Genomic DNA, 13,877 nt, shown 5'->3' with positions numbered 1-13,877 from the left:
ATAAATACACTGTGTTCATGTTCCAAATAAAAATGACTTAAAATTGAAACGCTGTGAGAGCTTGGAAACGAAACTAAAAAGCATAAAAGCTCACATTTTGGTACATGATTAGCTCTACAAATAAAGTACACTGTAACATTTTTTTTTTTACTTTATCACGTTCAGCTTCTGTTATTGTTTATCGTGTAGGAAATAAACAACTGTTTAAAAACACACACATGCACTTTATTTACATATTTACAACTTCACTTTAAACTACGTCCTATTGTCTCTGAAAAGGTACAGTGTTTTGTACATCGTTTTGTCTCCACGGTCGGGGGGTATTTCCTCAACAGGTCCCCGATTGTTTGAGAAAAATGAGCACATTCATCCCAAAGTAGATTTTTTCCTCCGGGTCCGCTATCTTTACATCCACCTCTGTGTCGTGCCTCTTCCTCTTTTCCCCCCGAGCCACGGGGGTTTCACAGGGGCCACCCTGGGGCTGTCGAAGTGCATCGGAGAGGTTGGGGTGTTGCCGGCGAATATGGAGCCGGTAAATCCGGTGTAGAACATCGGGAGAGCGCGGTATAAACCTCATTTAAATTATAAGTCGTATCTCACTACCAAGACTTTAAAAATGTCCGAGCACAAAAGGCAGAAAAAACAGTGAAAAAGAGCTTTTGAGCTGACCAATCACAGCCTCATCCTGACTACAGCATTTTTGGGAGGTCCACGTCAGGTTACGTCGAGGGGGTCTACGCCTACGGAGAGCGCGAAGTGTGTCTACAGTGACGACTTGACGCAGAACCATATATCAGGCTTTAGGAACAAACATTTACGTGCTATGTATATGTTAGCACAGTTACATGTTTTTTTTTTTGTTAATAAAAACTATGATTATAATATTGAATTTTGACATTTTTTGGATCAATACAATAATTGTGCGGGGAAATATCACAATATATAACCCTCAGCCACTGTTTAACATAGAAATGTGTGATATGATCCCAACACATTATTTATGAAACCTTTAATTACCGCCAACCAAAGAATCACCCTCATGTTTTGCACTAAACCACGCCCAGCGTGTGATTGGAGAAGCTTCTGCTGTGATGTGTCACCAGGTAAACTGATCACCAATTCAGCTAATACACTATCAAATAAACCTGTCTTTGTACCAGAGCCTTTTCACATTTGGATGCAGTCAGAATAATGTGAACCAACACATTAAAAACAATGCCAGAATTGTTTGTTACACTTATAAATATTTGGTCACACGAGAGAGAAAAAGAGGAGAAATAAATCCAAGTGTGAATATTATTGTGAAGGACTTATTCCAGATACTATAGAGGCAGACGACATATGGGGGTATATGTGAATACCTGTCTTATGTGCATGCTGGTGTCACAGGTCAGAGGTCGTGCAGAGGTCAGGTCATTGCTGCCCAACACTGTCGAGATGATCCCGTTACGATCCACCTTCCTGATCATGGTCCCGTCAACAAAGTAAATCAAACCATTTTTATCCACAGCAATCCCTGTGAGAGAAGAACAGACAAAGACTGAGTGGAAGGAGACAGAAATCTAACCTTCAGGATCTGGATCAGGATCTGGATCAGGATCTGGATCAGGATCTGGATCAGGATCTGGATCAGGATCTGGATCAGGATCTGGATCAGGATCTGGATCAGGATCAGGATCAGCCAGATCAAAGCAGATCAAAGCAGATCAAAGAAAGATCCAAATAGTGATTAACCACTACAACTTTTATCACAGTAGGGCCACAAAAAAGTAGATTTTCTGATGTGAGGGCAACATTATCAACATTCATGTCAGCATTAGAATAATGACCAATCTGAGCTCTAAGACGTGGAAAAACAATATGCTTGTGTTGTTATTTCATTGTGTCATTTATTGTTTTGCTTCATTTTTTGTGGTTGTTTTTGTCATTTTGTGTTTTCTGTTGTTAACTTAAGTGTTTTTACTGTAGTTTTATGTGTTTTTGAAGTCATTTAGTTTTCCTCTCATATTGTTTGTTTTTTGTTGTTTTGTGTAATGAGCCAATTTGTGTATTTTTGTTGCCATTTTAGGATTTTGGTGAAATTTTTTGTGTATCCCATTTTTATGTTTTTGTTGTCGCTTTATAATTTTTCTGTCATTTGTTGCCGTTGTGTGTTTTTGGAGTCACTTTATGTATTTATGTTATTTAGTGTATATTTCTGTAGTATTTTATGTTTTTAACTCCTTTCCGCTGACACCGCTTTTGACCAGATCCAAACATTTTTGGATTTTTCCCAGACTGGCTCCGTTTCCAGCTCCTAGGAGGTGGAATTAGTGCACGTGGCCATCAGATCCTGACTCCTCCTTCAGAGGAGAAGAAGCCGTGCACTAACCCACTAACCAGACCTGTCGTCTCTCCTTGGTGTGATCTAAGGTGCTGTGATGCTGCCTCATGGGGATTCTTTTTAAGGACACTGATTGTTCTTTGTTCCAGCGTGTTGTCACAGTGTGGCACTGAGCAGCAGCAGCAGCAGCAGCACATGTGATCCGATGCTTCCCGACTGCACACACACGCCCTCACATTCCTGCTGCTAACACATCACCACCTCAGCAAAAACGACAGGAGCTGCTTGTTTTAAATAAGATTACTGCATCAGCCAAATGTGACAAATGAGATGTCAGGGAGGCACACACACACACACACACACACACACACACACACACACGGTGGTGTGTTTTTCAGAGGGAGGATAGAGAGCTTTGTTCACCCTTCATTTAACAATCAGCCTAAAGGTGCGTTCACACCCAAGGTGACTTCAGCGACTCTGGCGACTGGATTTCATTTAAAATTAATGTAAATGAAGCGACATCAAGTGACCTCCCTTTAGGCTGTAAATTTAAAAATGTCTTGACTGTGGGCGGGGCTTCTGGAGCAGTTAAGACACGCCCAGTCTTTCCTATAAAATCTTCAAAGAACAATTGTAACTAAACTAACTCGCTCCTCAATAAGTCTTTTCACACTCTGGAACTGTGCAGGTGCAACCTGGGGGGGTGGGGGGGTCATATGTGAGAGGATATCAAAAGTAAACAAGCTCGTTCTCTTTGATGATATTTCCAACATAACAGCGTTTGTAATTTTAGTCCAGATATCTTTAATGTTTTAATAGTGTTTATATTATTATATTACACATAATCAGACTGGAGGAGATGACTCAGGGTTTTCCACTGATGTCACCACCCAATGTTACTTTTTACAGTAACTAGTAATGTAACGCAATATTTTTCTAAAGAAATAACGCCGTTACCATTACAATATGGTGCGTTTGTCCATTACTTTGCTAGCTGCAGTGTACTTCCTGTTTACAGTGAAGCTACATATTTTTGCGGGATGCCGTGCCAAACACGGTTAAACAGTAGAAGAAGAAGCATCGTCAGCGTGTTTCTGTTTACATCACGTGCCCCAATCATGGCGAGTCAATGCGAGAACAGGATGAGCTTCTCAGAGTGGAAATATATACGTATTATTTTTGTCTCCAAAAGATGCATCAGTGAAGCTAAGCTAACGCTGCGGCTGGATTTTAACGGACTGTGACTGTTATCCAGGGACAGATCAGCTAAACTATTGCACGGTATGTTGCTGTAAATATGCAGCCTGTCGCTACTGCTGAGTCACTGCTAACAGCAGCTCATTAGCCTGATATGTTTAGCATTGTGTAGCTGAGAAAAATGCTGTGTTTTTCCACATTTATTTTTATAAGCATTTTCAACAGCAGAATGTGCACCTGGAATACGCACAGCTTACTTTACATTACTGTGTTAAGGCTGAAAAATTACTGTTTAAATTTTGGAGCAGCTGTTTTGTGCTTTATATGCACATCATTTATGGTTGTTTTATAGCAGTTGATTAACAGTGGATTATTATATTATTACAGCACTAATATGAAGCTGTATGGACACAAATGACCCAAAATAAATAATACATTCTTTAATTCTAAGTAACTCAAAAGTTACTTTTTCCAGTAACGCATTACTTTTTGGTGTAAGTAATCAAAATAGTAACTGAGTTACTTTGTGAATGAAGTAACTAGTAACGGTAACTAGTTACTGTTTTTCAGTAACTAGCACAACACTGGATGTCACGATCGTTCCGAGCACTTTTAAAAACCAATGGAAGCAGCTCAGCAGCAGTATAGAGGCAAGGCAGTCCTCTCGCTTCCACACAGGTGACCCCTGGTGGACGATAACACTGACTACCTGGATCTCCAGCAGGAGGAATTCAGACTCTACCCAAGAACGACGCACATATTCGGACTCGGGGGAACCATGGCTTTCTGCTGATTTGAGCACTTTAGTAAAGCCGATGTGACAAACAGCCTCAAAACAACAAACCTCCATTCTCACAAGCTTTTAACTTGTGATTGTTATGTATTTTCTGTATTTACCTTATTGTTTTTAGTTTGTTTTCTGACTTGTGTAGTTGTTTTAACAATGTTAAAGTGTCTTTGAGTTTTTGAAAAGTGCTTATGAATAAAATGTATTATTATTATTATTATTATTATTATTATTATTGTTATTATTTATGGGACAAGCGAGAATTCTGAGTGTGAAAAGTACAATATGAGTTAAATTTACAAGTTACAACATTCACTAACCAGGACCATGATTATTTATTATTATAGTGTTATTAAGCTATTATTTTATTTAAATTTACAAATCTGAATGAAGTGCACGATACCGACACTAAACAGGTCGATAAGTGAAACCGCACTGATCGGCTGATTGTCACTGTTTAAAAAAGCAGGAAAAACCTGAAATTTTAGCTTGTATGCAGCATTAGCTTTAGCAGCATTAGCTTTAGCAGCATCAGCTTTAGCAGCATTAGATTAGCTTTAGCAGCTAACTCTGTCTTTCTGCCTTGGAGACAAAAACCATGTTTCCACAAAAAAATCTTTCAAGAAATCAGCGCTCCAATAGGAAAAATAACCTAAATCTGTGTCAGACTCACTACCTGCAGCGTCAGCTATGGAGAGTTTACACCTCTTGACCTTTGACCTCATGCGCGAGAACTGAACGAGATTTCCCAGAGTGTGAAAAGGCTTTTACTCATTATAGCTCTCTATTCATAATTCTCTCAGTCCAACAGATTGTAGGGTCCACAGTTTTCATAGAAGGGGGCGGAGCTAACAGTGAAGACACAGTGAAGACACCAAAACCTCCGTACTCGGCCAATAGGAAAATTCAATTTTACCCCTTAAAGGGCAGTCACTCTTACATATTTACAACAAAATACACCAAATTGAAAAACTTTGAGTAAAATGTTGAAAGTTGGACCAGGATAAAACAGATAAAACTACTTAATACCAAATACATTGTTTTTAGCAGAAAAAGCAGGTGACATTTAAAGTTGAATTAATGCTAACCACTGATTTTAGAACAAATTCATTCTTAAATAAATGTCAATTAAACTAATTTTAGTAATCCAATTTATCAACTTAATTTTAAAGAACTTAAAGTGTGAGTCCACTTTAAAACCACTTTTTTTCTGCTGAAATCATATATGATCAGGTATGAAGTTTAATGTATTTTATTAATCGTAGTCCCACTCTTCACATTTTTACGTATTTAAACTTCGTGTTTTTTGTAGTTAAATGTCAGAGTAACTGTCCTCTATGGGTTGAACGCTACAATTTAATGTTTCTATTGGCTGAGATTAGATCAGTGATGTCACTAACTGTCACTGTTGGCCCCACCCCCTCCTATAAAAGATGGAGGAGGGACTAGTTTCCTCAGTGGGCATTGATTGACAGCTCCATGTGGAACTGTACAGCGCTGTGGGGGCGGGGCTGCTGTGACTGGGCGTGTCTTAACTACTCTAGGAGCCACGCCCATAATCAAGGCATTTTTTACATCTCCCTCTAGTGACAGGTCAACAAAAACCTGAGGGCGTTACCAGTTGAAACAACTCAACTAAGTTGGACCAACAATGTGTAAAAACCACAAATGAAAGCCTTCAAAGTGATTTAATGCTTTGAATGATTTAAAACAATAAAATAAAAACTACTTTGAAAAAGTACTATTGCTCATTACAATGATGTAGTTATATTTATTCAGATTAGGTCAGAGGTTGTAATTGTTAATAAAGTATGTTTTAAATGTAAATTGGAATAAATCTAGAATTTGTTGAATGGGGTGGCCTAGCATACAGTATGTGTGACTGTAGAAGTGAAGCAGTGAGCTTTAGAACCCTGTGGAACACCTCTAATGTTCTCAGCTTTCCTAAACACTTTAAACATCATTAACGTTGGATCGTCTTCACTGGTAAATAGATTTAATGTCACTGAACACACTGAGATCCTATGGCAGTAGATAATAATTTGAAAAATTTTTTTTTAAAAATTGGCAAAACTTATTGTGTAAATCTTATTTTGTATTTTGTTGTTGAGTAATGTCCCTTTATGTTGTTTTTTTTTACTAATGAAATTGAAAGTATAAATGCAGGAAAAACAAAATACTGACCTTGACCTTAAATATGACCTTGACGAAAGGTCAAAGTTACACATTGAAAGGAAATGTTGTTCAATGGTACCAGTCTGAGCACTGGATCTCACTTGTGGCCAAGTTACAGGGATTGTTTTTTTTTTTTGTGACATCATGAACTTTGACCCCTACCAATCTTTTTACTGGATGTCGTACAGCTTTGGTTTAATTTAATAAAATACTCCACTTGAGTCAAGCTTTTCATAAATGTAAGCATCAAACTTGTACAATAAATATTCAGAGATATGAAAAATTTTGTATTTGGCAATAATAATACAATAATAATTCTCCTGACAGTAGTCTGTGACCCCCGAGTCAGCACTTTTGTCCTCACAGACAGTTATTAAAGCAGTCACAGACAAAGCTCGTGTGACTTCACACAAAGAAACCCAGCTTTGAAAAGGTCGATCCAATAAAAACCTTTCATCTTATCCTCCAGTGACATCACAGAGGGAGGGGCTTAGTGCAGCCTGCGATGAGATTGGACAAAGGTCAAACGTGATGACCTTTAGTGACTGAAGTGACTCAATGGAATCTGAAGCAGGATCATCAGCAACTTCTCTAAAAACCAGTATGTGTAGTGGTAAAAACCAGAGGTAAAAGTAATGGATTACAAGTACTCACGCTACTGTAATTGAGTTGCTTTTATGGGTACTTGTACTTTATATATATATATATATATATATATTTCTAAATCAGTCATTTTACTTGTCCTTAAGTTTTAAAAGAAGTAAAGTAAATTATTATATTTCCACAGCCAACCGTTACTGAGTAAATGATTATTATTTTATTTCCGTTTCATGGTCTCTTCACATGAAACATAATCCATATGTTATTAGTCGTGTCATTTCTGATCAAAGACACTTTCTATGGCTCAGGTTGTGGTTTTTACCGATTATGTTGTTACACACATTCCACTGTTTTAGGAGTTCAAACATTTTGACAAACCTTTTATTTTATACAGATGCCTTTACTGTGGAAAATAAATAAATTGTGGTAGATTGTGTCTCTTCCTACATGAGATATTGACTGTATGTAAGGGAACGTACCAAGATTTATTATTAAAAATAAACGTGGGGGGTTAAAGTAACTATTAACTTTTACTTTGAGTACGATTTCATTCAGATACTTTTTACTTGTACTTGAGTATGTTATGTATTACGAAGTGGCAGTACTTCTACTTACATAGAATATATCAGTATTCTTCACACCTCTGGTTAAAACCAGTATGTGTACTAGTTTTAGTGTACTAGTATTAGTGTAGTGGTTTTAGTGTACTAGTTTTAGTGTACTAGTTTTAGTGTAGTGGTTTTAGTGTACTAGTTTTAGTGTAGTGGTTTTAGTGTACTAGTTTTAGTGTACTAGTTTTAGTGTACTAGTACCTTTGGGTCCAAGGAGTTGAGCTTCTACAGCTTTTCTTCCATCACCACATCGACCTTCATCAAACGGAGGACACTGTTCACCTGTTCCTGCCACCACTTCTCCATTACCTACACACACACACGCACACACACACACACACACACACACACACACACACACACACACACACACACACACACACACACACACACACACACACACACACACACACACACACACACACACTTATTGCTATCTTGTTATATGACAGCCATCATCGACTGGCGTCTCATATCTAATTTTGTTAGTATGGATCCAGGAAACACAAAATGACTAAAAACAAACACAAAATTGAAGCAAAAACACAAAATGACATGAATTACACAAAAAAAACTCCAAAAACACAAAGATTAGGTCCAAAAACTCACAAAATAACATGAAATTCCACAAAATGACTCTAAGAATACCTATAAGAACAACAAAAACACACATACTGAGATAAAATGACACCAAATAGTTCTAAAAACACACACTTCTTTCATGGTCACTATTATTCAATAAAATAAATTGATTTATTTCATTGTAATAATAAAATCACTGTCGTTAAAAGATTCCACTAGTGTTGACCTTCGACAACATGTGCAGACAAGGAAAAAAAGAAAAAATGAAGGCTGTGATGTCATAGCTTACTGATGAGGTCACGGGCGCCGCTGAGGACCTTGGGACGATAGATGCGTCTGGAGTTGGTGTCAGACACGTAGAGTTGTCCAGTCACTGGGTCAGTGGCCAAGTAGTAGCGGTGAGCAGGATTATTACTGTCATATAAACACACACATGGAGAAAAATAATCTAGATTCAATCTAACATTACAGTCTGTAGGCCTACATTTAAATAAAAACACATCAAACCACAGATCACTGCAATAAAGTCAACATTTTTAGTAATTACGCATTCGCATAGTGTCGTTTTGTTCATTTTCCTTTCAATAATGATCATTTTACACACACATGTATCATTACATTATTGAACTTATTTTAATCTTTGTTTTAATCGAAAAAAAAATCAGTTAAAGGGACCAAAAATGGTGGAAAATCTGGTGAAATGGGATTTTAAAAATCACAGAAATTTTAAACCACAGAAATGAGTTTAAAGTGGCAAATAATGGACATGACACATCATGAATGTGGTTAAATTGGCAAAAATATGGTGAAAAGAGGTTAAAAGTAACAATAATGGGTCAATATATGTGACATTAGGTAGAAACGTTCTGAAACGGAAAAATCAGTCCAACCCCAACATGACACTGAAATGCCTCCCATGCATGTTTGGTTTTTCACTAGAAAACAGATAATGATGAATGTCTAGAAAGTTTGATGAATTCCACCCATAATATCGTTCAACGTCTCGCGCTATGGATGAAAATTTTAACTTAATATGGTAAAGGCTGAACCCTGACATTTTGAAGTGGAAAATTGGTTGTAGTTCTCAACCTTTTCAGCCCACAACCCCCAAAATACAGGTTCTAGAGAGAGGGGACTATGAATCTGTGATAATACATTTATTTATTCATCTGAATAATATCCACTGTTATCCAGGAACGTTTATTATTATTATTATAGTCATCTTAAAGATGGTTGCTGTGATTGGACAGGACTCAACACTCACACACACTTACTGACATGCAATTGTTTTTCCTAAGTGTGTAAATGTCACGCAGATGGTGCAGCATAGTGAAGGTCACCTGATCACAATAGCTTCACTCACGCTACACCTGAGTCTATACCTTTAACTACTGACATCAGGTGAGTTTAGTGACAGTTAGACACGTACACGTGCGTTAGACTGGTGTGTATGAATTTAGAACAAACCCACACAAACACACACACACACACACACACACACACACACACACACACACACACACACACACACACACACACCCTAAGGCCACAGTCTGAGTGGTCAGCAATCATCAGCAGATGATAACATGCTGTTCATTACGACCTCTAAAAATAAACAGCCTCTGTTTGTGTGAAAAGGTGATTTGTCAGAATCAATCACATCAAATATTACATTTCATTATCAAAGCATTTCTCTCTGGAAAAAAATGACAAAAAACGAAGATAGATTAAAAACCAGAGTTACAAACATGTACAGATGCTTCTTTGTTACCAGAGGTGTAAAGAGGACTAATATATCTGTACTGTCACTTCTAATCAAAGACAGACCTGATGCCATGGATGACTCCATTACTGAATGGCTCCAGAAACACACACAATAATATAAAGGAAACACACTAAGGGGGTGTGGTACATATCTAGATTTATTCCTCTGCTTTCACACCGAACGTGACTGGTGTGACTGAAGCAACTCCACATTAAAATCAATGTAAATGACACGACCTCAAGTTATCTCCTCTAAGGCGACGTGACGTGCGTAATTTGAGCGACGAGGTCGAGCGCAACGTCGTCGCTCAAAGTTAAAAAATGTGAACTTTTTAAGAGACTTAAAGCGACAAATGCCTCGTCCTTCACTGTGTGTAGAGCAGAGGCTGTAGCCCCTCCCTGTTCCCTCCCTTCAGAGCACACGGCTGCAGCGGACGCTGTAAAATTAAAGTGGTTAACGTCTGGAAAACCACAGTAACTACTGATCATAACACATTCTGAGTGAACTCATCCTTTAATATCTACGTAAGTTGATCATTTAAACCGTAAAAGTGGAACAAGAAGGAAAAGAAGTGATGAACCCTCTCTCTCTTTCTCTTTACCCTGTCACTGGCTCAACACGCACGCACGCACGCACGCACGCACGCACACACGCACACACACACACACACACACACACACACACACACACACACACACACACACACACAGATGAGGCTACTGCAGCGCTGCGGTCGGATTTGGTGTGAACGCACCTTTAGCGCTAACATCCAGGATTTAATCAGTGTGTGCTGGACTACAAAGCTTGCTAACATCTTACAGCGCTAAATCACCATGGAAACTTAGGCTGAACGACTTGCCTGCTCACGAGCAGGTTTTTCTCTGGCTGGGATCTGAGCGAGTGCTAAGGTCCCGCCTCCTGACCAATCAGATCTCTGATCCACTGATCTGACAGGAGACATCAATGCAATCCTTTCATTTACCAATAAATTAATTAATCAATTCATGTATTCTGTGGTAATACAAAGAGCCTCAGTCCTGTAGATAATGTAATATATAAATACACTTCACCTTATGATGTACGCTGATCTGTATGAACTCAGCATCAGAGACACAGACAAGTTAAAAAGATTCTCTGTTTATAATGTCACTAATTTAATCATCAACATTCATCAATGCAGGAGTTGAATCAATTCCTGCATTAATTACTTCCTGCAGCAACAGTGTTGTTTTTGGTCTGAATCATGTATTTTAATTCTTTATATTTGTAAAGAATTATTCCTCATTTGTGACGTTCTACAGTTCCTCAGTGTGATTAGTCTGACACTGTAATATCCTCCTCAGTCACTAGAGCGCGCCAGTTAACCAGGCTGTAATCAACAGCTTACCTCAGCCTGTTGTTATCTAGATTTGTAGCACAGCTTCTGTCTGACGGACAATGTTTGGTTAGTTGAATCCCGCTAACGAAGATTAATCCAGGATTTAATTATCTAGATTTGTAGCATAGGGCCTTAAATGACTAAGAACACACAGAAGGTCAACAAAAACACACAAAATGACATAAATTACAAGAAATGACTCAAAAATACACAGAATAGTTCTAGAAACACACAAAATAACATGAAAATACAACAAAAACGGAATAAAAACAAGAAAAAGGAAAGAAAAACACACAATTTAACATGAAAATACATCAAATGACAACAAAAACACAAAGACACATGTCAACAAACCCAATTGTTTGTGATCAGTGTTGATTTTGTTGACAAAATATTTCCATAATAGTTTTTGTCGACTGCATTATTTTAAGTGAAACATATTGACATTGTTGTCGACTAATAACAAACAAAACTGTAATTTTGTCACATGGGAGGAAATCAAATAGAACTCATGTGATCATGTGCATTGATCACATCAAATCTTTATGATTTAGTATCTGTAGCAGATTTAGTCGACTAAAACTAGAGACTATAACTGAAATAGTCCTGGTTACATTTTGACTAAAACTAGTTCCATTTTAATGGAAACACGACTAAAACAAAATCAACATTTTCTGTTAAAATGAACACTTCCTGCATCAGTGTGTATTATAAAAATAAAATAAAAACAAAATGATTTGTAACATCTATTCTACACCGACATGGGCAACTGGTGGCCCGGGGGCCACATAGAGCCCTTGGTCTAATTTTGTGCGGTCCCAAAGGAAATACACAAAATGACTCCAAATACAGACAAAGTAATTGAAAAATACACAAAAGGACTACTAAAACATAAAAAAAAATATCAAAAAACACACAATGTGATAAAAAAAAATACACAAAGAAACAACAAGAATGTTGCAAATAACTCCAAAAAGTTACAAAATGACAGAATAAGACAAAAAAGATTTGAAAAATACACAAAAGGACAATAAAAACACACAAACTGAGAGAAAATGAAATACAAGATGACAATAAATGACAAAAGTATACAATATAATTAAACAAAAGGACTCCAAAACTACACAAAATGACACAAGTGTACAAAAACCAATAAAATTACATTTAAAAAAAATACACAAACCCTTTGCTTTTTTCTGTATTAATGCTCAGATTGGTCATTATTTTAAATACTGACATGAATGTTCATATTTTTGTGGCCCTCAGTTCAGAGACAATCACATTTTTGTGGCCCCTTGTGTGGTAACAGTTGCCCAGGTGATCAGAAGAACTGTAGACCTTCACATGGTCATTATTGAGTCTCCTTCACATTGGTCTGACCACGTGCATAAATAATAACCTCATGACAAAGACGATTAAAAAGCTGGTCTGTGAGAACATGACTGTGCTCTGCTGAATACTGAAACAAAAAGAGCCAGAGGACAAAGTGGTGGCGTTTGTGGCACTAGATCATCTAAATGTGCCTCGACATGTGAGACGATGTGAGAGGAAAGTTAATCCAAAGACACTCGGACGGAAAAGGACAGAGAACGAGAACGCGGTGCAGTTTGTTAACGCTGAGGAAAAGAAACAAGAGTGAAAAATATCAAAAGAAAAATAAAGGAAATACTGAGTAAACATTACATGTTATTTAAACAAATGGTCTTTGGTCTAAAATATTCTGACATTTTTACCAATTGTTTCGTGATTATTTAATAGTCACACTGTACATTTCTAGTTTTAGTCCTTTTTGAGATATGGGCACTTTAATGGGGGGTGGGGGGGGGGGGGGGTAACTCCATCACATATAAAGATAAATATGGTATAGTAATAAGCTCCACCTACTCTCTCAGAATATATAAACAGCTCTGCTATACATCCTATATATCTGGTAGACATGTCAGCTCCTCTAAATAGTCACAAAGTTTCTTGGGGTTTGGACATAAAGTTATGGGCCAATGAAAATAGTCAAAAACAAGTATTTTGTTCATATTTCCAGAGCGTGTGAGTCTAGAACCAATGTACAGTATATCTGTGACTAATCATTAGTGATGTGAACAGTCTATGTTCATAGCTCTAAGCTGATCACATTACAGGGAGCTGAGACATATGCTAAGTAGTTTACTGAACATGTTCCAGACTCAAAATAGCATAATTCACATTCTGAAATGGAAAAATCAGTCCAACCCCAACATGACACTGAAATGTCATAATATCGTTCAACATCTCGCGCTACGTGTAACGCATGGAAACGGAAAATTTTAACTTAATATGGTAAAGGCTGAACCCTGACATTTTGAAGTGGAAAATTGGTAGTAGTTCTCAACCTTTTCAGCCCACAACCCCCAAAATACAGGTTCTAGAGAGCGGGGACTATGACTCTGTGATCAGCACATTTATTTATATATCCACTGTTA

The 13,877-nt window shown here is 37.5% G+C and overlaps 1 protein-coding gene across 9 annotated transcripts in view; it reads right to left on the bottom strand.

Annotated features, from left to right (window-relative positions):
- Nucleotides 1-13,877, bottom strand: part of tenm3 (teneurin transmembrane protein 3) — a 543,864-nt gene that overhangs the window by 42,516 nt on the left and 487,471 nt on the right. For all 9 annotated transcript variants that reach the window (XM_028461276.1, XM_028461268.1, XM_028461285.1 and 6 more), the window contains 3 exons: nucleotides 8,568-8,692; nucleotides 7,898-8,005; nucleotides 1,362-1,516 (listed from right to left, as the gene is read on the bottom strand). In XM_028461276.1, coding sequence (XP_028317077.1) covers nucleotides 1,362-1,516; nucleotides 7,898-8,005; nucleotides 8,568-8,692 — 388 coding nt within the window. The remainder of the gene's footprint in view (nucleotides 1-1,361; nucleotides 1,517-7,897; nucleotides 8,006-8,567; nucleotides 8,693-13,877) is intronic.

The sequence above is a fragment of the Gouania willdenowi genome, chromosome 1 (genome assembly GCF_900634775.1).
Source record: "Gouania willdenowi chromosome 1, fGouWil2.1, whole genome shotgun sequence".
NCBI classification, from domain to species: domain Eukaryota; kingdom Metazoa; phylum Chordata; class Actinopteri; order Blenniiformes; family Gobiesocidae; genus Gouania; species Gouania willdenowi.
Note: the sequence above shows the minus strand (reverse complement) of the source record. Positions and strands in the feature narration are given on the sequence as shown.